This window comes from Protobothrops mucrosquamatus, unplaced genomic scaffold (assembly GCF_001527695.2).
Source record: "Protobothrops mucrosquamatus isolate PMUCROS unplaced genomic scaffold, P.Mucros_1.0 scaffold1616, whole genome shotgun sequence".
Taxonomy (NCBI): Eukaryota; Metazoa; Chordata; class Lepidosauria; order Squamata; family Viperidae; genus Protobothrops; species Protobothrops mucrosquamatus.
Window position 1 is genome coordinate 68,038 of NW_015387777.1, and position 24,832 is coordinate 92,869.

At 39.5% G+C, this 24,832-nt stretch overlaps 1 protein-coding gene across 1 annotated transcript; it reads left to right on the top strand.

Annotated features, from left to right (window-relative positions):
- Positions 1-612: 612 nt before the first annotated feature.
- On the top strand, positions 613-23,701 carry SLC38A3 (solute carrier family 38 member 3). The gene is made up of 15 exons (XM_015822589.1): positions 613-710; positions 5,007-5,091; positions 5,801-5,916; positions 10,818-10,891; positions 11,702-11,794; positions 11,949-12,030; positions 14,847-14,929; positions 15,413-15,471; positions 18,235-18,405; positions 19,417-19,496; positions 20,219-20,319; positions 21,135-21,259; positions 22,009-22,153; positions 22,980-23,083; positions 23,567-23,701. Exons 1-15 carry the CDS (start codon positions 613-615, stop codon positions 23,669-23,671), a joined length of 1,521 nt encoding a protein of 506 aa, XP_015678075.1. The 3' UTR covers positions 23,672-23,701.
- The last annotated feature ends 1,131 nt before the right edge of the window (positions 23,702-24,832 follow it).

Genomic DNA, 24,832 nt, shown 5'->3' on the forward strand with positions numbered 1-24,832 from the left:
AACTTTTCTTTATACAATGTACTAGAGTTGTGACATGCAGCAAAGTCATCTGTGAATAGTTGAATATTGCTCAATAGTTTAGGACATATCAGAGAGAAACTCATCTTGTCTCACTTCATGGTACTCTCAATTTAGCAGAAACATTGGAGAATATGTACCAGCAGAGGGCTATATATGACATAGTTCTCGTTATAGAATAATTGTAGCTCATATTCCTTTGGCTAAGAGAGATGAAATATTATATGCAAGTTCATCATATCAAAATGTATAAACCAGTCTTACTCTATTGAACACCTTTCAGGTAGACATTTCCAACACTGGCAAGGAACTCTAAGATGATGTCCCAAAATAGTTAGGACATGCCAAAATGATGAGTTCTGTTGTATAGCACTATCTTTATACCTTCCCCAAGCTGGGTATATTCTGCTCCCCTATGCCAAGCTTTATTTTGTGACAACAAATACCAGATATTGATTTTTCTCTCTCTTTTTTTTCTCTCTCTCTCTCCCTCCCCCCCTCTGCTGATACAGGACCTCTCAGTAGTCCAGCATCTGCTGCCTGTTTGAAAACTGTTTGCCAGAGAAGGGAAGGTACTGACTTCAAAAAGAAGAAATGAACTCTATGGAAATCCCCATCCAGACAGAGATGATAGACATTGTACCAAATGGAAAACATTCAGTATTAAATACCTCTTCCATGGGAAATGACAGGTGAGGTGATTTGCAAGGCCTGGCTTATCTGACTGACTCAGATTGCAGGATTGAGTTAATGCACTTGTCCTGGATGTAAGATTATCTTTTATAGTGAACGGGATTACTGTCACGTCACTCTCTGATCCACAAATGTTTGCCCATTACCACCCACTCACTCTTGTGCTGCTGTTTCCACTTCCGTTGTTTTAATCTGCCCTCTTCCCATGATTAGATAACGCTGCTGTTTCCTCCTGATCAATCCTGCCACCTAATTAGTAACCTGCAGATACCCCAAACATTTTCTGTTGAGTCTGATTCTTGGAGACTGCCTGAACAAGACTGCCTGTAATTTTCTTGGTAAGGTTTTTCAGAAGTGGTTTTGCCATTGCCTCCTTCCTACAGCTGAGATAAAATCCAGTTGGCTTTGTGCCTAAGGTGGACCTAGAACTTATGGTTTCTAGCCTGATGCCTTAACCACTGCACAAAACTGGCTCTTAACCCCAAACATACGAGTAAAAAAATCTCTCAAGTAAGTACAGAAATGTATATTCATTATTTAACACAAGATCAAATAGAATAGAAGAATGAAACTAATTGATCTTAACATCTCAGCCCCATGACCTAATTTGTCCTACTAGGTTAGTACAGTGGTCCTCGAATTATGACCACAAAATTTATGTTGCTAAGTGACACTTTTTTTAAGTGAGCTTTGCCCCGTTTTATGATCTTTCTTGCCACAGTTGTTAAGTGAATCACTGCAGTTGTTATGTTAGTAACATGATTGTTAAGTGAATCTGGCTTCCCTATTGACTTTGCTTGTCAGAAGGTTGCAGAAGGGGATCAGCCATCATAAATATGAACCGGTTGTCAAGCATCTGGATTTTGATCATGTGACCATGAGGATGCTGCAATGGTCATAAGTATGAAAAACGTTCATGTCATTTTTTTCCAGTGCTATCGTAACTTTGAACGGTCACTAAACAAACTGCTGTGAGTTGCAGAGTACCTGTCATTTCTGCTGCTATGACCTATTTTCCAGAGGTTACCTCATCTGATATCTTTCTCCTATCCCTTATGGGTGTCAAAGAGAGAAGGCTTTTATAACCTGTGCTGTCTTTTTGGTGATTACAAGATCAAAAATGCAAACGCTGAAATCATTTCTATATTGCAACTTTCTGGCTATGTAGTTCAGGGGCCTATAATTTTGAGGTTTCGCCCTTTCTTCTCCATTTGAAGAGACAAACTAACATCAGAGATAAGTAACATAAAACATTATTAAAAGAAATGTGAAACTATACGTATCCCCTTTTTTAACTTTAAACATCCAGAATACCAGCATTTAGCAGTGAAAGAGATCAACTACACAGCTGTTGAAAATACTAGCTGTTGAAGACTAGCTGATTAAAACAGAAAATTTACAACAGATTGCACTGGACCACAAAACGTCATTTTCTGCTACAAATGAGTATTTCTGCCTGAATTTATAGAAAGATATTGGAAAAATGAGGTGAAATGGGCAGCAAACAAATCTAATAAATAAGTAACTAAATAAATAAAACTTTACACTGATTATTATCCATCAGACAAGATAAGTTATTCCTCTTGCTCAGTCTGAGAATATGTTTAAAATACTCAACTATACACAGTTATGTAGTGTGTATATTAGTGTGAGACTTTTGTACAGCATGATAAATAAAGATTCAACTTAACTCAATATTCTTAGCTAACCCTTTTGCCTATATTATGAGAGACAGCCATTTCGTGAAACAGTTCTGTTTTGTTTTACTAGTCTCCCCTCCGTTCCTCTCTGTGTCTCTGTGACAAAAGGACTTGACTCCTCATTGGCTATGCATCTCCTCATGTGTACTCTGCATGAGGGGAACCTTATGGGGAATGTCTGAGTTCTGCTGACTGGCAAAGGAAGAACATTCATAACAGCAATAAATCCTGATTTACCTAATCAATAGATGGACATAATGGAAGCTTTGGGACTTTCTATTTAGGCAGCTAATAAATGCAAATTTGTTTCTTATTGATTTCATGGTGCTTTCAAATTTGCAATCAGATACACAGCTGACAGGAATGCTACAGTTTTCCAGCACATGATCTTATTTTCCTCCAGATCATACTTTTATTGCCTCTCTCTATAACTTTCAAGAAACATAGGCTAAAGTCTATGTTTAGAGTTAACTGCTAGTTTTTGAAGCATTTATTAAGAACAAGCACTTCTTCTGGCACTATTTTATATGGTAATAGGAAGTAGTAAACTTTTTAGTTTTTTTAAGAAAATTAATAGGACATATTCCTGTAATCACAGGAAGCTGAGTTCATTATATCAAATATGTTCTTAGTAAATGTAGTGCTGTACAAGTCAGCATGGCATCCCTTGCTCTTTGAAAAGCAAAAATGTATTTGAAAAAATGGTTTTTTAAGGCTGATTCATTCTATTCTTTCATCATATTTGAAGCTATTTTCACAAATGATATTGCCCTCTGGAAAATAAGAAGGAACTTTGGGAATACATAGCAAAAGTTAGAATAGGAAGGGGTTAGACTCTGTGTGAAAAGACTCCTCAATAAAATTATTTCTTTTCAGTATGTCTAAGAAGCAGACCCTAAGGAAAGGAGAGATAACTCTGTAATAACAATAACAATAACAATAACAATAACAACAACAACAACAACAACAACAACAACAATAATAATAATAATAATAATAATAATAATAATATACACAGATGGAATAGTGGACTGGACTCAAGCAGAACTAAAAGCAATGGATAGGAAGACCAGAAAAATAATGACAATGAATCATGCCCTTCATCCATGCAGTGACATTGACAGACTTTATCTACCAAGGCAAATAGATGGGCGTGAAATGCTGCAAGTACATCAGATGAAGAAAAAATGGCTTTGGAAGAATATCTGAAGGACAGTGATGAAGATGCACTGAAATTAATATATCAGGAAGGCTTACTGGCTACTGGAGAGACCAAACTGGCCTACAAGAAAGACCAAATGAAGAACAGAATAGAGGCATGGGAAGACAAAGCACTACATGGCCAGTACATTAAAAAAAATAACTGGGAAAACAGATAATAACAAGACCTGGCAATGGCTAAGAGCAGGAAAATTGAAGAAAGAGACTGAGGGACTAATTCTGGCTGCACAAGACCAAGCCTAAAGGACAAATGCATATAAAGTCAAAATTGAGAAGACAGCAACAGACAGTAAGTGCCACCTATGCAAACATGCTGAAGAAACAATGGACCACCTGGTAAGCTGCTGCAAGAAGATTGCACAGACTGACTACAAGCAGTGGCATGACAAAGTAGCAACAATGGTGCATTGGAAGATCTGCAAGAAATATCATTTGCCTGTAAGCAAGAACTGGGGGATTATAAAATAGAAAAAGTCATAGAAAATGATAAAGTTAAACTGCTCTGGGACTTCAGCATTCAAACAGACAAGCACCTGCAACATAACACTCTGGACTTAACGATTTTGTTTTTCGATAAGAAAAACAAAAAAGTCTGGATAGTGGATGTGGCAGTGCCTGGAGACAGCAGAATAGACGAGAAAGAACTGGAGAAGATAACAAAATACAAAGACCTACAAATAGAAATAGGAAGACTGTGGCAAAAGCAAGCAAGGGTAGTACCAATAGTAATAGGCGCCTTGGGTACAATCCCAAAACAACTGGAGCACCACTTGAACACCATTGGCATTGACAAATTCGCCATTAGTCAATTGCAAAAGGCGACCTTATTAGGAACTGCCTCCATCCTGCGACGATATCTGTAATAACATCAAACATCCACATCTGCCTATCCCAGGTCCTTGGTAAGGACTCGATTGGTAGACAAAATGCCAAATCCAGTCTGAACATCTGGTTGACTGTGTGATGATTAATAATAATAATAATAATAATAATAATAATAATAATAATAATAATAATAATAATAATAATAATAATAATAATAATAATAATAATAATAAAGTTGGAAGGGACCTTGGAGGTCATCGAGTCCAACCCCCTGCTCAGGCAGGAAACCCTATATCATTTCGGGCAAATGGCTGTCCAGTCTCTTCTTAAAAACTTCCAGTGTTGGAGCATTCACCGCTTCTGGAGGCAGGTTGTTCCACTGGTTAATTGTTCTAACTGTCAGGAAGTTTCTCCTTAGTTCTAGGTTACTTCTCTCCTGCAACACTATTACCACTGGTAGTAATCCCTTAAGCCAGAGTTGGGAAAGGGGGAATTTCTAAGAGAAGACTGCTTAAAGTTTTTTTTTCTCTCCCTATTATCTTGTGGCAGATTTGATGAAAACCAGGCAAATGTAACAGAGATGGAGGAGTTTCTGCCACATGGTGCTGAAAAGAAACAGACCCATTTCACAGATGTAAGTTTTGGTATAATATTCTGGGTTGATGGTTGCAATTTGGATATTCATTGATAACTAAGTCATACATCTCCAGGGAAACTATTAATAGAAAAGATGGAAGACCAGTGCATATTTTGCAGGTGGTCTGGACAACAGCCCTACAAATCCATTCCCAAAAAAAAGTAAGAAAGAAAAAAGGATACAATCTTTGGTTGTGTCCTTCTAGTCTACAACAAATAGCCTCTGAACCCAAACCAGACTTTTGATGGTCTTTCCTCCTTGCTCTGCCCACCCAGATGTCAGGTCAGAGGCAAGGGAATCAGAATGGAAGGACATGTATCTATGATAACTCTAATATGAGAAAGATTGCTCTCAAGCCCTGGGCTGAGAGAGGGGATAGGTAAAAAAAGAGTTCACCTTTCTCAGTAGCCAGCAGAAAAAGAAATTGCAGTACAATTTTAGGGAGTCTGGGAAGTTCACCTGGACTTTAGTCCAGAGGGAACAGGATTTCAGAGCAGATGTTGCATAGGGGTGCCCTCTTCCTGAAGCTCATGTTAAGAAACATATGGGCAGCAAAAGATGAAAGATGGCTAGCATAGACCGTGCCCTACTCCTTTTTGACCGCGGGGTGGTGGGGGTGGTGAGGACAGTGCGTAGACACAGGGCAGAGAAGTGTTATGCTGGCATACAACTCTCTCTCAGATGCACACTCTTGTTTCTGTTTCAGTTTGAAGGGAAGACTTCTTTTGGGATGTCTGTTTTCAATCTCAGCAATGCCATCATGGGCAGTGGGATCCTTGGGCTGGCATATGCTATGGCCAACACTGGCATCCTCCTCTTTCTGTAAGTGCGGTGCTCATCATCAGAAGAGCTAGAGAGGGAGCCACCCTCTCCTTTCTCAGCCAGATACTCTCCACAAATTTGGGGATTCCCAATATGATGAAAGGTTATGCTGATTGTGGGGATTCTGGACACTCTGATCCTAAATCCCTGGAGGATCTGCACTGCTCTGATACCTATGGGTAGCTTGTGCAGTTCTCTGTTGGTTTACTCTATATACAGTATCCGTTTTCCAGGGAATTTTATACTGTCTGATAAAGCAGATTCTCGTGTTATTGTTCTGGTAGCTTTTCCTTGCCAGGGAGGATTATCATGTAGCCTTGTCTTGATTACTTGGGATACAGTGGATTTGTCCATTACTTTGGGGAATGTCAGAATGGATTTTTCCCCTCTATTTTATTCAAAGTCTGTTACACCAATGCCTTATTCTAATGAAATGGTACTCCAATCAATGTCCTGTTCATGTCATAAACTCAGAAACATAGCTACTAAACCAACACAGACAGAGTGGGACACACACAATTGCAATTGCAGCCCACAACTAAGATAACTTATGATTCAATGGCTCTGAGAATATACAAGCTGGTCAAATTATAAATACATCATTTTATGCTTCTTGCCTTTATAAGAAACTACTTAGCTTAGGGACAGACATGATGTTGGGTCATTTATTTACACGTTAATGAACAGAAAAGTTGGTAGAATTTGACCCTAAGCTAAGGTTATTGGCAAATGGAACTCCCATAATCAGAAAATCAGCTGAGCTGGGTGCACAGAAGCCTTGGGAAGGAAAAAGACAAAGGAGGTTTGTTAGGTTCCCATGATGTGGGAAGTTAAGGTGGGCTGGAGCAGGTTAGTCTGGGGACAAACAGAACTGTAGTCTATTGATGGTTTGGAGCGGGAGTTTATGCTAGAGAACACAAAGGATGCTCCTTTGCAATGAAGGGAGCCAGCAAGCCTCTGCTTGGAGAACAAGGCCTCCAGGAGCTCTCTGCCTTCCATATAACACTTAGCATGATCCCGAGTGACAAAAATGCCATATTAGGATGGCATAAATGGGGAGGAACAAGCAGGTGCCTGTGAACTGGAGGCAGAAAAGAACAGTGGAGGAAGGTGATCATTGCAAAAGATCTTTGAGGATGACTCCCATCATGAAATACTGTACGGATCTGCTCTATTTCATAGAATGTGTTACTTCATAGAATCCTTGCAGAAAGGGAAAGAGCTTTCCTAAACTGCATGGTTGCCAGCAGAATATAGCCACCTACTTTGCTTTGCCTCTACTAGTCACTTCCCTCTGGCATTTGCCTGAAGTAGAGTTGCTATTTCACCCTGTACAGTTAATGGGATGGAGGACAGGGCCAGCTCCTAATTAACTTGGATATCTCTTGCTATGTAAACGTTAGCTCATTCTTCTGTTTTTTTGTTAAGAGTCACCAGCCTCAACAGATTTCTTCTTGCTTGTATCAATTCCTTTCCCTACAGTATTTTTTACCTGGGTGTTAACCATCCTTATTGACCATACAAACCAAGGTGCAGGGCCAAAACGTCTGCAACCAACATGGGACCCAGGTCTAGGTCAGAGCTATTCATCACCCTCTTCCATTTTAAATCTACTCTCTGATCCAACTCAGACCGCTGGATTCATTAATGCTTCATGCATGCTTTTCCCCCCTAAGATTTCCTGTTCTTCCACTTGTCTGCACCCCGTGGACATCTGTATCATTTGCATCTTCACAGGGATGAGAATGACTGCATGTTGGGAGGAATGAACTGCTTTCAGTGAAGCGATCCGTTTTCTGCTTCCGAGGCTCCCTGGAGCTGATTTCTCATTTGATTTGAGCTTCTTGTTGGGAAGAGCAAAACATGGGCTCACAAGCCCTCCCAAGTTCTGGGAAGCGATTCAGCATCGTGTGGTACCCTGCAGAGAGCTTTGCTTTTGTTCCTCGGTTGCGTTCAGCCACAAAGTTCAGCTAGGGATAGTGCTGGCATGCCTGTCCTCAATCTGCCAAACCGCATTTCTTTCACCAGGAAAATTTCATGTCACTTTCAAAGCAAAAATGATCAAGCCCCCAGTTTTTCTAGAAGGCTTTCTTCTGGAGAACAGACGTATTCATTCCCCGTCCTTCCTGCTACTCTTATTTTTAGTGGCTGCTCGTACTTTTGGACTGTAAGCATCCCATAGAGTTGACTATCCTTTCTTTAGAACAACCCTGGAGTGTATTTGTCTGGAAACCTCCTGTGTTCTCACTTGGTGGCCCACAAGAGGACCACACTGTGAATCCTGTCCTGCAGGTTGTTCAGCCTGCAGTTGTCCCACTTCTACCTTTTCTATAGGCAACTCATGGAGAAATTCAAGAGTTTTATATTTCTGTGTTTGGGCAGAGTTATATTTCATAGGGGAATGTGACTTTTCATGCCAAACATTGCTTAATAGGTTTAGTAGGTCCATCTGCTTCTTAACTATTTTAGATGGGCTGGTTAAGACAGAGTAGTCTCAGAGATTCACTGAAAGAAAAATTGATCCAGAAACACTTTTCTCTGCCCTTGTAACATGCCAGTGTCTGGAAAGAAGGCTCTGCTATTTCAGTGGGGGCTGAAATTATAACTCTTTTCCTTGTGGTAGTTCAAACTTGGGACTGTGGATGTTCTTATACTACAGTTCTCATCACTCCGGCCATCAGCAATGATAGCTGGGTAGTAGACTTTATACTCAAATAATACTAAAGGCCCAAGGATAGGAGCAATTTTAGTCAAGAGCTGGCAGTTATGTGTCATTCCTGTTCAGTCTGGACCGGTGGCTCAGCAAGTGAAATGACACATGCAGGAAATTCTCTGGAGCTCTTTAGGCAAAGGTTTTTAGAAATGCAAATAAATTAGACTAAATCCATAGCAAAGATTGATTCAGAGAGCAGGACAAAAATAAAACCAGCAGTGATTCCATCATGGACAAGATTCAGAAGAAGCACTTGGGAAACTGGGAAGGGATAGGCATTAATGTGCTGGCCCTGCCTCTTTACAAAATTGGGTTGGAAACACAGACTTTGAAAGAGGGACAGGTGGGGGTTACTCCACACCTAGTCAGGTAATTTAGTTTGAGGTACTTTCCAGCAATTATGTTTTACATTAGGAATATCTGGAAGGAGGCATCAAAAATGTCCAGATGGTGCCTACAACAGTGTAATACAAGCCCATAAAGAAAGGGCGGGTCTTTGGTTTCATGGATGTGGCTACCATCTTGACTTTTCTGACCTCCACCTGTGGACACCTACTTTAAAGTAAGGCTGTTGTTAAATTTGCGCTATAATTGGAAGAATTCATTGTAGGTATGTTGAGTAATCGTACCCATCATTTTTAGCCTACTTGATGCCAGGATGGGAATGACTGATACAAAGTTAAGGGCATATCAAGACAGTTAAGTAGCCATGGTAGCAACATTTCTTTTTCTTTTATTTACTGCGTTTCTAATTACTTCCAAATTTGAATGAAAATCCTGGTATTTCAGATCTGACCTAGTGAATATTTAGCAACATATATTGTCATAAATGCATTTTTTCTTCATCTGCCTCTTTGGGCAACAATTCATTCCTTTTCATCTTTATGTGTGGTGATAGCAATGTGCCGGGTGGAGAGGAAGGATGTGAAACAGGATATTGGAAAATTTAATACACAGTAAACAATTCCAAAGCTTATCAAAACAGCATTGCTTCTTTCAGTATGATCATATTATATTCCAATCGTGTGATTACACTATCGAATCTGAATATAGCATAGGGGCATTATCTTCTGGAGCTCTTTTTAATTTTTTTCTCTTTTTGATAATGGAAACGTGTACTGAACTAGAATACAATTATTTGCATGTCATTTATTCATGGAGGTAGTTCTTGAAATGATGAATTCAATGATTGAAACAATAGTTCAGTCTTGAATGAACAAAACCTCTGTCCAGATGTAGGATAACTAATGCTGGGAGAGAATTAGTTCCCAGCTGATTGTGTGTTCAGTGCGTATCTGGGTTTTGCCCTATATTCTCCTGGCTTCCATTGCAATATATTATCCTCTAGGAAGAATTAATTCACCTTTTATAAATTAAATGGTTACATAACACACTCATATTAGAACAGTTCATAATATACCACTGCTGCAGCTTTGTATGCACCTCTTCAGGGGAGCCAGTACCTAATAGTTCTCATATCAATAGTATATTGATAGCCACATTCATGAAACCTAATAGTTCTCATATCAAGTTAATGCTCTTAGGAAACTGCACCTTCCTCACATCACCCTCAGTCTGTGAGTTTTATCAAGTAGGATGGAGTAAATAAAGTAATCAGATGGTAAAGCTATACTAAATCATATTTCTGGGCAATAAGTCCGCATTTGTTTCTCAATGTTTGGGTTTCTTTTTAAAGATCTGCACCATTTGTTAACCATAGAAACATATTTTGTTTCTTTATGGTTTTTCTCTTGAAAAACCTCATGTAGTCCAAATGTATGGGATTGCAATGACATTGACGTTGATTAGGGTGGTTGTGGATGGTGGAGTTGTAGTCCAACATCATCCAGGACAGGAATTTGAATTAGAAGAAAGCCACCTGGGTGCTTCATCTATGATCACTGATAGCTTTCATTCTGTAATGTCTAATTTAAAAACTCCAGATACCCCGTTCAGAAATTAGAGAATTGCTTTTGGAATTAGATAAAATTTGGGAAGTATTTCACAAAAAAGGAAAAGTAATCGAGATATGCTCCAGTTGTGGCTTCAGAAAACTATTAGAAGACCATACCCTCTCCTGCTGGACTTGTCCACTATGATGTAAAAGAAGTTGAGATTCCCTCTTAAATGTTTTTGTCCAATATTATCCCAGTTCTTTAATCATATAAATATCTTCTTTTTTCCCTAGATTCCTCTTGACTACTGTAGCTCTCTTGTCCAGCTATTCTATACACTTGCTGCTTAAATCCTCAGGGATTGTTGGTAAGTGTGATAAACCTGCTGAGAAATACACAGAGGGTTCAGTATACCCAGTTCTATGCTATACGATATGGCATCTGGCTGTGACTAAATTAATGTACTCGAAGATCAATTGAGGCTACATTTATTCTGTCTTGAATTCCATGATGGACAAAAGATGGAATAACTGCTAAATAAATAAATAGACTGTGGGGCAATTGCATCGATCCCCTCTCAGCAAACTCTGATCTGAGTACCTTTTCTATCTTCAGTCAGCTGTATCTCTACACGCTGTTATCTGGTAAGTCTATTCCTAAAGTTAGGGAACAAACAGCCCAGAGTCACATTGTAGGGTAGATAGGTGGCATAAAAAAAATGAATGAATTAAGATAATTAAAATAAACAAGAGGGGGTTGTTGGGGTATAATTGCCCAAATGATAGAGCTGGTTCAACTTCCTTAAATCTGACTTTGCTGGTGGTTTCACTTAATCTCATCCCAAAGGTTACATTTAGTCTTCAGCTGAACTGCTAGTACTCTTGCTAAATGCCTTGATTGTTTCTCCACTTAAGCAGTGGAGAGGAAAGAAATTTTCACTATAATGAAAACTGATCAAGACAGAGATTAACATAAATCTCTGTCAACTTTGTATGTTTTATTTTAGAAATGTAATTTGCGGGGGTTGCTGTGTATGTAAGAACAGCTGTTGTTTTTATTCCAATTACTTTTGTTCTGAGAAAAGGACCCAGCCCAAAACATTGTTCATTATGTCACTGAAATGCTGTGGTTTCATTCATATGTTATTTTCTTTTTGTTAATTTTTGATATCGTGTAGGAATCCGAGCCTATGAACAACTGGGTTACAGAGCCTTTGGGACACCAGGGAAATTGGCAGCTGCCCTTGCTATAACACTACAAAACATTGGAGGTAGGAAGAAACTTGTCATGATCACATCATCCTTTCTAAATACTGTAAAAGCCCTTTTACCTAGACTTCCAAGGTAAAAATGCATTCCTAAATAACTTTCCCTCTGTATCTTAAGAGGCCTCCATCCTCTGGTAACTTCTGTCTCTTTCTTCAGCCATGTCAAGCTACTTATACATTGTGAAGTCTGAACTGCCTCTAGTCATCCAGACCTTCCTCACCCTGGAGGAGAAAACACCGTAAGTGTCCCCATGTGGCTCTTTTCTACATTTTCTATACCTATATGCCATATTTACATTGTTCTGCCTAAGGAGGATATGATGTCACTATGGTGGGTGCCAATGGTGTTTATTGTCTGATACCCCAGCTCTTAGTCTTTTGCATGGTCAATGGAGACAAGGTGGTAGCTGTAAGCTGGGTGGTCAACCAGAGGGAAGAAGCAAAGCATAGAGGTCAGCTGGTTCATTACAAAACTACTTTTGGATTATTAGACCAGGCCCCAAAGAGAAATGGAGTGCGGGGAGAAATACTATTATAGAAATGCCTGAATCGTACTGTACTTTAAACCGTTGGGTGTGTTTCCTCACTTCTGCACTCTCAGACACCCATTTCTTCTCCTGTCTTTTTTCATGAGCTCTCCGCTCTCCCCACCTTCTCCTTCCCTGTGGCTTAGCTCCATTTAACATCTTTCTAGTAGTATAGAGATTTATCTCCTCTGGACAATCTGTTACAGGGATTTCACAGCATTAAGCCACTACTATTTTTGATGGACGCCAACGTTGAATAAACCCTCTGTGCAGGATTAAACCAAAGTGAACTTCCAATCCATGTGTGATGCTCCACTTCTTTTTGCCCTGGATGTATTAGTCAGATCTGTGTTTCTGCTTATGAGCTGGCTGGGCTTCAGGACGCCTTCTACCACCCTAGCAAACCGAAGGAAATCTTTCCCCTGGTGGAAAGGTTAGTTGAGGAAATTAGTATAGCAGTAGGCAGTGAGAGATCCTCTCCCTTGGATGTATGAATTGCCATCAGAGACCCAAAAATGTATCACTCTTCTTTAGGCCTGAGATGTGAAGAGGGGAAGGCCACCACTATGTTTGTTTCTTTCCTTCAGTGTGAAATGCATCCAAGAAATTCTTATAGGTGTTTTGTGTTATCAGCGGTCTGTTTATCTGGCATTAGTTCCAAGACTGGGCACTCGGAAAACATACATGGCCAGCATGATAGCAGAATAGAATATTTCATTATCATTGGAAAATCTTATTTAAAGAAGCAGATCACATGTTGACTGCAAAGAAGAAACTTGAAAATGGCAACTAGGTTCTTGTATTGCCCTAAACAATGATATGGTCAGTTTGCTTTGGCTTAGTCTGCGGTATGAACCCAACTATTGTGGGATCGTATCGTGATTTATGATGTGGTGCAATGTGTGCACTCAGTTATTGTAATGCACAGCGCATGTACCGAACAACTCTGAAAACAATGATATTTTAAGAGCACTATTGAGTAAGGGGTTTCATTTGGAAACAGATATATCTTTGGCAGGATTTGGACTGTCCCAAGTTGCAATGCTGGATACCACAAGCTCAGCAGAGGTATCAGCATGTACTTGGAGAAAAGTTGTGCTGGGTGACCTTTAATGATAGCCAATCTAAGAATCGGGCTAAAGGTCAAACTAGGACTTTTAAAATGGAAGAAGAGAGAGAATTTTGCTTCTGAGGAAACAGGATGGGTAAAATAGGTGGAGATTCAGCTTTGGTCAGTTTCTGGAACTCAACCTGAACAGGCTGCAAGAGTAAATTGGGGATAAGAGCAGCCTCCTTTTACAGCCTGCTTTGGTTCCTCTTGGACTGTCTCTTGTTACAAGAGGTCTTTGCATGGGCCAAGACTGAAGGAGTCGCCGTTCTGCCCTCTGACCTGCATCTTACAGTGCCATTCAAGACTAAAGACCCTGGGCTCACTTTCAAGGGACTCGGAGTCTGGCAGATCCTGATTCAGGGCAAGGATTTCTTTATACTCTGAAATTCTTATAACCAGTCCCCTCTCCCACTTCTTAAATATTTGTCTCTGCTTGCTTGAAATGTCTCTCATTTCTTTATGAGTTTCCACACCCACCCTTTTTAATCCCAAAGCTTTTCCCATAAAATAAAATAATTAATATAAAATTGCCTTCCAAAAATAATGTTCTTTCTTGGATTATGAAAATTAAGCCTGTTCATACCCAGATGTATCTGTCTTTAAATATTACATGAGTCATGGAGAATTCTGGTTTCCTGGCTTATAATGTTTCCTTTTCTTGTCCTTAGCCTCATGGAAAAATATGTGAGGTACTGAAATACTAAACAGAGCTTTTCCTTGTGTGCTTTTAGACTAGGCCTTGCCTTAGAGCTCTCTTTGGAAGGAAACTTGGTAAGATTTCCTTAGATTTGGATTAAAATTTCAAGGGCTCAGGTTAGAGACAAATGGGAAGAGAGAGAGAGAGAGAGAGACAGACAGACAGACAGACAGACAGACAGAGCTCTCTCAGAAATATAGGAAGCACCATAATTCAGTGGCTGAGTTCCATACAGTGTGTGCTAAAGGTTCAAGATTCAGTCCTGTTTTTCCAAGCTGGGCTGGCAAAACTCAGCCTAAATTTGAAAAGCTGATGTCAGTAATTTTGTTTTAATTAATAGAGTGGTCTGACTGATTAGATCCATATAGGAAGACTACTGTCTCAGAGTATTGCAGCCAGAGTCTACTAGTCACAGAGAGATTAATCGTATGATTTCAGAAAAGAGCCTACAGCACAAGGGGACCATGTGACCCCCAAGATCCTCAGTCCCCCCCCTCCAGATCCTATATAAGCTAAATGTTGCATTGTGACAGTGAGGATACATTCTGTGTACCCGTACATATTAGCTGTGTTTAAGGCATTAGTATGATTTAATTGTATTAACTATCTACCCGCCCGCTTTTTTGCTTTGGCTTAATTTAGTTTGGAGAAATACCTCATGGCATGGTACTCAGAGAACAAGTGGCTACAAATGATATAATTTTGACTGTGTCATTTCAGGGACTGGTATCTGAATGGAAATTACCTGGTAATCATTGTCAGTATCACTATTATCCTTCCTCTGGCCCTCATGAAACAACTTGGTAAGGTTTGCTTAAGTTCCTTAACTCTCATTTATGAGGATGACAAACAGTTTGACTACCCACTTAATGACTATGCAGTGAAAGATGGAATTAGCAGGAAAGGAGCATACATATTGCTAATATACATGAACAGGGACTTTTGTTTTGCCAAGCGTTTCTAAAAAGCATGTGAATCACCCCCAATACCCACATCCACTGAAATGCTCCTCTTTAGGTTATCTACTACTGAGGATTAAAGTATTATTTAGAACTGGACAATCTTGGACTTTACAAAAAGGAAAACTCAAAGCGCTATTCCTTGAGAGCAAAATACTTTCAGGAACACGTGCTTCAATAGAGGCTTTCTAACAGCTAGACCTCCTTATAGACAATAATAATGAAAGAAGGACCGAGAGAAAAAGAGAGGTAGAAATTTAGCACAACAGAGAAGCTTACAAATTACATTACAAATCCCTTGCAATGTTTTGTTTTCTCTTGTTCCAGGTTATCTTGGTTATACCAGTGGGTTTTCTCTCAGCTGCATGGTCTTCTTCCTTATTTCAGTGAGTTTGAACGATGATGCGTTATAAAATCTTTTTTTCTTTAACTCTGTGTAAGATTTATTTTTGATACAGAGCTGTTCACGTCTATTCAGAAGTTTGATCCATTAAGTTCAACATGATCTACTTGCAAAAAAAATGAGCATAAAGCTGAAATTTTAATTAGTGACTATAAGTAGTTCTCACTTAATAACAGGAATTGTAAGGTTGTAAAGCACAACTTTAGATGACTGTGCTGCTTAGCAACAGCAACAGTTCAGCACTTTTGGTTGCTGTTATTAAGTGAATCCTATGCTGACATTAAGGGTAATGTCACATGGTCACCATTTGTGACCTCCTGCCAACTTCTCCATTGACTTTGTTAAAAGCTGGCAACAAAGTTTGCATTTGGTGATCATGTGAACATAGGGTGCTGCAACATCATCCCTGTGAATTGGTTGCTATGCACCTGGATTACAATCACGTGAATATAGGGACACTGCCACAACTATGAGACCAGTCATTGACTACCACTAGTTCAGCACTATCATAACTACCGAATGAGTAGTTGTTAAGCAAGGATTACCTGTACATATATTTCTATCTTGCCCATATTTTAAGAGTGACAAATACATTTTCCTGCTTCCTTTATTCACATAGCAACTTGATGGGAAGGGTTAGATTAAGAAAGAGAAAGTTATTCTGAGCTTGAGTGCTCCACTGAAATTTTAATACAAGTCTTTTTTAATACAACAGTGCCGATGTTTTGGATTACAACTTTTAATCAGTCCCAACCTACGGTCAGAGATCTTTACGTGCATGTAATTATTTCTGCTAGATTCTATCTTCATCAAACCAGATGCATCGAAACTCTGAATCTGTTCCTAAATCTCTTTCCTTTTGGGTCATAAGGCAAAGGAGGAGGATTTTGCATTTCCTGCCATTGCTAAAATTGGATGGTGCTATTTTCTCAAGTGCAGACTGTCACAGTAAATAGCTTGCAAGCAATTTGCCTCCAGCCTTTGCAAGATGAATCACTACATTCTCACTGCCTTGTTAGAAACACTGATCTATTCCTGGGAGAAAAAGTGTTGTACCATTGTGAGGGACAACAGGAGAAAACAGGAAATAGTGCCAGAGCCCTCAGAAGGATAGCATGCGTACTAATAAAATACAATTTCAAAGTGCCTACCAATCTTAGGGAAGGGAGTATTTTTTTTACTCTTCTTCAAGCTATCGTATGTTTTCAAGTCAGAAGTGGTTCTTAGTTTAAAATCAGAGGTCCTTGGTGTTCTCTGAACTTGATTGTTTTCTTGCAGATGTTTCATTACCCAAATGAGGAAACATCATCATGACATCAATGATGTTGCCTAGTTTGGGTAATGAAACATCTGGAAGAAAACAACCAAGCTCGGAGAGCACCAAGGACCCTTTATTTCAATCCTGAGTTACAAATATTCTCCTTTATCAGTAATTTAAATCATGAACTACTGTATTGAAGACATTCATAGCTAATCAAATTGTAGCTTTTGTCCTGGATTATAATAAGGACAATCCCGAAGGGCTTGCTAGCTTGATTTTTTTTCTAACACTCCAGCCCTATAAATAATCGTAGTGTGATCTCTTGCAAAAAATAGTGGTAGTGCAATTATCACTGGAGCATTTGTGCTACTTACTTCTTGTTTTAAAAAGTTGCAATCTGCTGGCATTATGGTAAAATGTTTTTAGTAAGCTATATAAGTAAATCTCCTTTATGATATACATTGGTGACATGTCAGGCTGCCTAAGCTTAGCATGTTTTACAAGCTTCATGCTGGTGCAGGGTATGAACTTCCACTGTGATACCTCCCACCTAGAGATATTTAATTTACTTATTGCCTGATGCTTTAGGCAAGCTACTCAGTGGGGTTTGGTGTGGGTTAATGTTCTATCTTCCTGATTTTAATTTGTATTATTTTATCCTGTTTTTTATAACAGTGAATGAATTCAGTAACTGCTTTTTCAAAGTGCAATTTGAGTAGTTTTATTGTGTTTTATTGGCTTGTCTAGAACCTATTTTAAGTTTATTTTATAAAGAAAAGCACAGTATATTTTTTTTAAAAAAATAATAAGAATTACCAGAACTTACAAGCTTAGGCTGTATATTTGTGTTGCTATTTTTGTATTAAAAGATACATACATTATGATAATTCAAATCATGGGTTCTTCCTATGTTCTAGGCCAGGGGTACGCAACCTTGGCTCTTTTATGACTTTGGGAGTTGAAGTCCACAAATCATAACAGAGCCAAGGTTGCCTACCCGTTGTAGGCTAATACTCAGAGGAAGAACCAGGTTTCTAAGGCTCTATACAAACAGGTCAGGTCCATCCAAACCTTGGAGGGAAAATTGTTTCACAAGGCAGGTGCTGTGACAGAGAAGGTGAACTTTCTGGGTCCCAACAGAAGACACTGTTTCATAGTAGGAACCCAAAGCATGCTGCTGCTGTGCCAGATCTCATTGGACAAACAGAAATCTTTGAAGACAGGCAGTTCTGCAAATAACCTGACCCCATGCCATGAAGTACACTGATGCTTAAGGTCATCAATCACTGACTCCTACACAGACATTAGCCATTCCTTCCTCAGATAACACATAGCTATCCAATATAGCTGATTTCTTACCTAATGTTGAGTTCATCCAATGACAATATGATTAAAATATGTGAAGCAGGCAAATAAAGATCCTTGTATTGGTGACTGTGTATCATCAAGCAGATGAGAACTTATGAGGTTTTATTTCCTCCTCAGGTCATTTACAAAAAGTTCCAGATTCCTTGTCCACTTCCTGAGCGGATCAACCACACAGGCAACCTGAATTACACCTTGGCTGGCACAAGCAGCTATCAAAACGAACACACTACTGTGCAGGCTACAGAGGAAGACATTTGCTCTTCAAGTTTGTTCACGCTCAACTCTCAGGTCAGATCCATGATGAAGCCAGCAGTAATTAATATATCATTTATCAATCTAGGTGCCATCTAGATGTGTGAATTTTCAGCCAGCTGGTTGTAGGTGGGAGTATTGACCTAAATATCAGGAAGTGTCCAAATTAGAGAATAGTTATCAGACCCAGATAATTATATCAGTTGTTTACTGTATTATTGATGTTTTATTATTAAATGTTAATCGTTGTTCTAGAGCCAACATGATACAAATAGTTTAAACCAATCTTCTCCAGTCTGAGATTCTCCACATTACCAGGCTAACTGGGGCGGAGGTTATATTGATCTAAACTATGGAGCAGGAGTGGTGAAATGAGAAAGAAATTAATCGGTAGAAAGAATAGGAAGGCAAACAGGAAGCTTACAAAAGTAGAGAAACAGTTTTGAGCATAAAAACCATACAGCCAAAAAAAAAGGTAAGAGTGAGGAATGAAAGAGATGAAATATAAAATATGTAAAGGTATAAAGGGAAACTTGAAAAAAGCTCAGGACTGAAGTGGTATAACCATCCTTTAGTGAAGTGATCTCCAACCTTTCTGGCTTTGCGGGGGGGGGAGGGGATGGTTCCACATGAGTGGTGCATGAACTCACTTGCCTGATGTACGCACAAGTGGAGCTACAGTTGGGTGGGTGCTTGTCCGCCACTTTCATGGCCCAGTTCTGAACAAGCCACAAGCCAGTAGTGGGCCGCAACCCAGGTGTTGGGGCCCCCTGGTTTAGTGGTTACTGCTGTCTGATGGAAGTGAATGGAAGAATGGCCACAATAACACACCTAGATTGGGGCTCAGGGACCTGAGTTTCTGGGAGTCACACTTCTGTAAAAAATTGTCTCCACTTCTTCTATTCCCTGTTAATTTTTATTAACACTATTTTGGGGTGTGCAATCTCTTTGCCTGGGTATTGCTGAGACCTTTAAAAAGCATCACTCTCGCATGCAGAAGCTTCTCTGACATTTCCCCAACATCTCTTTTCTCTTTTAACTTTGCAGACAGCCTACACCATCCCTATCATGGCATTTGCTTTTGTGTGTCATCCTGAAGTCCTTCCTATCTACACTGAGTTGAAAAAGTGAGTATGTACATATGTTAATAATACCTCACTGAAGTAGTGTTGCAAGTGAACAAACAGAATGGGCATCAGATTACTGAATTTAGAGGATGAATATAAAGATGATGTTTTAAGACATCAGTTCTTTTTCTTTCCCATGCACGCACACATTTTTCTGCACATTGCCTACTGCAAATTCTGGACAGCTCCCTTCTGTGTCATAAGGAAAGACATGCAGCTCTAAGTACAAAAGGCCAAACTGGTGGGTTCTGTTCAGCAAATGTGTCTTTTCTGTTATTCCAGAAATGTTGATTCTCAGTAGGCAATAGGACAAATACCTGTTCAAAAATGCATAAGGGTCAAGCGGTGAACTTGTATTTTGTGGTCTGTTAGAATTGCACTGTTGAGAATCAGTGCTATGGTTTTCCACTAGAATTCCATAGCATGGGTAGTGCGACAGAGGTTCATTTTAATTTAAAAACCATTTAGTGTTTCTCGGGATTTTCATCAAATAGTGCCCTCTCGCCCCATGATAGACAGATGATATACATGCCATCCAAACTCCTTTGACCTGTCATGTAATATGATCTCGCAGGATGAATGTTCAGGGTTTTGGGGTTTTTTTTAAAATACAAAGTTGAAAGAAATTCAAATGATAATAATGCACTCTTTTAATAAATCAAAATAACTGCATGATTAATATAAGTTAAATCCTTCTCATTGAGATTTTGTATGTCTTTTAGCCCAACCAAGAAAAAGATGCAGTGTATCTCCAACATTTCCATCACAGTCATGTATGTTATGTACTTCCTGGCTGCCCTATTTGGTTATCTCACATTCTATGGTAAGTTCCTTTCCATTGCCCTAGGAGTACATGTATGTTCTGAGGACCACATCCAGCCCATCAAATATCCCTTTTGTAACTCCTAGAATTTGGTTCTTTTTAGTGTTTTGCAGGTGGGTGGGGGGTTGTGAGGTATATACTAAGCCTCTGAAATCCATCTCTTGCAAATTTTGGAATATGCCTACCAACATACTGTACAAAGATTTGGGTAGCCTTCAAGTGAACAGAAAGTATGTAATGTATCCCATGTTTTGTGCTTCCTAATTAAATGGAGCAAAGGCAGATACTGAGGGCTGAAAGTACTGTCTTTTTAAAGCTGTAGCCTTATCCCTTGAGGACTAACCATTGGAATGCAGTTGCAGGCAGTTACATGTTGTTTGGATGCTCAGCTCACTAATGAACTATGCTGTAAAGCACCAACAGTAGTGATGCTTTCACATTTCGCAAAGCTTGCGTTCTCAGCTGTGCTTTGGACTGGCCTGTCTCATGCATTTCATTAGAGAACCTCCGAAAAAGAATGCTGAATCCTTGCATTGTATCCTGCACAAAGACATAATAGTATATCAAGTTTCCCCTGTTGTGCAATATAATCACTTACATGTTCATTTGAGAAAACTGTAATTAGCATTTTACAAAGTTGTCCATGCCATCAGCCATATGATTGCAGCCTCCAGAAACAACAAACACCTCTACAGTCTTCATTTCTAAAAAAAAACAAAACAAAAAAACAGTTTGGAAGTGCTGTACAAAGAAAGTCCTTGTTCTATACTTAGCCTGATCAATGCTGCTATTCTGTTCTTGGCTGTCTCCTACAGGGCAGGTAGAATCAGAGCTGCTTCACACCTACAGCAGAGTAGACTCATTTGATGTGCTGATCTTATGTGTGCGAGTAGCCGTGTTGATTGCTGTGACACTAACGGTGCCCATTGTTCTCTTCCCGGTGAGTTCTGCTGTCAGAACTGACAGAAGGAGACTAATTTTGTGTTGTGTGTGTTTATGTGGTTTTTAAACTGGAATCTCAGTCTAATATCTAATTCCTATCTTGCATGAATTCTTGATATCTATTTTTTGCAATTGAAAAAGGAATAAATATCAAGACAGCCTAGGCTATAAACGGGGAAGGTCATTGTGGTTTTCAGTGGTGCCTTGGTTAATTGTTAATTGGTTTCGGGAGGCATGATGAGTACCAAAAACAATGAGTACCAAGCAATTTTTTCCCATAAGGAATAATGTAGTGAATCACAAGGCAGCCAACATCAACAAGTTCTAGCTTGTGTGTTGAGTACCAAACAAACAATGAGTACTGGGACAAAATTTTCACATCAAAATGTGTTGAGTACCAAATTCAATGAGTTTCAAAGCAATTGAGTACCAAGGTACCACTGGTGTTCAAAACTATAGCACCACTGTGATAGAGACAAGCAGGGGATAATAGCATGTAAGTTCTAAGCACTGGTAGACAATTAAGGAGGAGTTGTAGTCATAGCTGTCATAGTCCACCAAATTAGAAATGGGAACTGGAGTCAAAAATTAAGCCATTAGATCAGAAGTCTAGTCAATTGGGCAAAAAGATAAATTCAAGTAGCTGTGATGAAATGGTACAGGAATCAAGACAGACCTAAAATATGTACAGTGAAGAACTCTGCAATGTTTCTAAAAGGTGAATCTGACTACTTTTTCTTTCTTCAGGTGCGCCGTGCAATCCAGCAGATGCTTTTTCCAGACAAGGATTTCAGCTGGATTCGGCACATTATCATTGCTTTTGTGCTACTGTCATCTATTAATTTGCTTGTTATTTTTGCTCCCTCCATCTTGGGAATCTTTGGCTTAATTGGTAAGTCTTGCATTCCAGGAATCTTCTTTTTAAAAAACAGATACTTTTTCTTAAGGATTTTAACAGTACTAAAGGATAATACAAACTATTATAAAAAAAAATAGAAAAGAAATACAAAATGCAAAGAGCAAAAGAAGAGAGTAAGAAACAGAGTGACAGAAAAAAAAGGAAGGAAGAAAAAGGAAGGAAGGAAGGAAGGAAGGAAGGAAGGAAGGAAGGAAGGAAGGAAGGAAGGAAAGAAGGATATATAAGAAAGTTACTGATGTCAAACTGTTACCACTATGTAAAATGGATTCTGCATTTTGGCAAAATATCCACTCTGGATATTGTTTATGGATATAGATAAAATCATTTATATTTTGAAAAATGTTGCTGAAAAGTATTTCCAAATATAAGGGAGAGTCAAAGTTCTTTCATAAATAAACAAGCTCCTAACAATAGAAATTGCATCAGGACAATAATTATTCCATATTCCTTTGAGAACATCCATAGGATTCCTCAGTGTTCTGTTTTTCCAGGATCAAGGCCATCTTATTAAACCTGTTTGTTTGCCATGTAATTCCAAAGGGCTCTTCTTTGTTGTTTTTGCTCCTAGCCACTCATCAGTTGCCTCCCCCCCCTGCTGATTTTAAACTCAAACACTATCCTAGGAGGAAAATCAATAGTTAGTCTGGACTCTGCCAGGGATGAGGGGCAAGCCCCGAGGCCCCATTGTCAGAGCTTGTCGTGTTTTCCCCAAAATATATTAGTGAAGAAAAGCAAAGGGATGTCAGGGTATTTTCATTTTCTGAGGATCCTAAGTCTGTCTTCTGTTGGACTCTCCCAGGTGCCACCTCAGCTCCTTGCCTGATATTCATCTTTCCAGCAATATTCTACATCCGGATCATGCCCAAGGACAAAGAACCTATGAAATCCCTTCCAAAGATCCTGGTATGTAATCTCTAACAGTTTAGTTCGGCTACTTCAGTTATTCATGAAGAGTCCCAAGGATGGATTGCTGCATGAGACTGTCCGCTTTAGACAGTCCACCTGATAGTGAAACCTAGGCAGTAATTTCTTAGCAGGGGTAAGGAGAATGCGCCTTGCATGCCCTGCATATTATCTATGGAAGCTATCATAGTTTTGGGGTTTCAAACTGAATGCTTGGTTTATAATTATCATTATAAATATCAATATCATCATCATTTGTGCTATATGGGGATGTGCAATACCTTTGTTCAAAGAGAAAGACTGGTCTGGAACAGAACCATGATTTTCAAGGAAGGCACGAGTCTTTCCTCCCTAGTTGCAGTGCTACTCAGCCATAAAGGTTGCATGATTCATTTTTGGAGGGGGATGCTTTTACTTCCACATTTGGGGGGGTTCCTTTCTGCGAGTGACACTCTCTTTCTCTCCTGTCTCTTCTCCATGCAGGCAGCCCTCTTTGCATGCCTCGGGGTGCTCTTCATGATCATGAGCCTCAGCTTCATCATCATCGACTGGGTATTAGGTGGCATAAAGAGTGGAGGCAGCCACTAGGCAAAATCTGGAGCCCTGTGATGCGCAACGAAGCCTTGGGAAACTCAACTGGCTTGGATCCATTTCCTGCCCCTGCCCTGTGTTAGTACTGTATCATTCTTTCATCCCTGGTTACCTTCCGAGCCACGGGTGCTATTCCAGTATGAAATCCTCACACACTCACACTGAGCCAGAGGTGCTGCAGGCTGGACTAGACCAAAAGCCAATCTCCAGCTCTCTGGGCATTTGATTTTCTCTCAAAGTCTGGGATCGGCCAGGCTAACAGTAGTCTAATGAGCACATAAACTGGAAAAATGGCCCATTTCAAGGGAAAGAGAGGGGAGGCTGCTATGATATACAGTGTATCTTCAGTTCTAGATGACCAGTCCAGCTGGCCCACACTGAGGGGACTCAAAAGTCAGCAGGACCAGAAGAAAATGGAGCAACTGTGCTAACTAACTTGGATGTAGGGCTCTCACTTGATGCTCACTGCCGAATGGTTGACTTGGGCCAAATTTTATATTATATGAATATTTCACTGAGGCTACAGAATGAAAAGCGAAGGCTTTTTAAAGCTTGAAAAAAATATTATTTTCTTTTAAAAAAATCTTATTGGTCACAATCCCAACTCCAACCACAGATCCTTAATCCTCCTCAAATGTCACTTGCCAGGCCTGACTTTTTTTCCTCTCCTTTACACTGGTTCATTTTCCTTGTCTGCCCTCTGCAATGAACTCCTTGCCACGTTTTAGATAGGACTGTAGGACTTAGAATGGGAGATAGGTTAATGTGGGACATATTGGGAAACTACAGGCCTTCTGAACTACCAGTTGTGATGGGATGAAGATTTGCACTAGTTTCCAAGGATCCATTTACCTGTTCTGAATTATCCTGAGGTAGATGAAAAAGAGAAGAGATGATGGCACTGGAAATTGGGCAATATAGCTCTCTCTTCTTACACGGAATTGAGCTTTAGAGTGGATCGGAGATGGTCCTTCTGTTCATGTCTTCAAAACCTTAATTCTGTCTGTTTGTTCCACTTAGAAGCAATAATCACAGTTTTAAGATTCTATGTTAATTGGACTCACATGTTAAAAAATTATTCATCACTTGATGCTACATAAATTGACTATGCTGGCTGGGGAATTCTGGGAGTTGCAATCCTAGAACTTTTAGATGACA

Bases quoted from the DNA above. Each gene is read 5' to 3' on its own strand.
- SLC38A3 (XM_015822589.1), top strand. From the start codon at position 613: ATGAACTCTATGGAAATCCCCATCCAGACAGAGATGATAGACATTGTA. The intron at 12,031-14,846 runs GTAAGTGTCCCC...GTGTCATTTCAG, and splicing joins ACCCTGGAGGAGAAAACACC to GGACTGGTATCTGAATGGAA. The intron at 15,472-18,234 runs GTGAGTTTGAAC...TTTCCTCCTCAG, and splicing joins TGGTCTTCTTCCTTATTTCA to GTCATTTACAAAAAGTTCCA.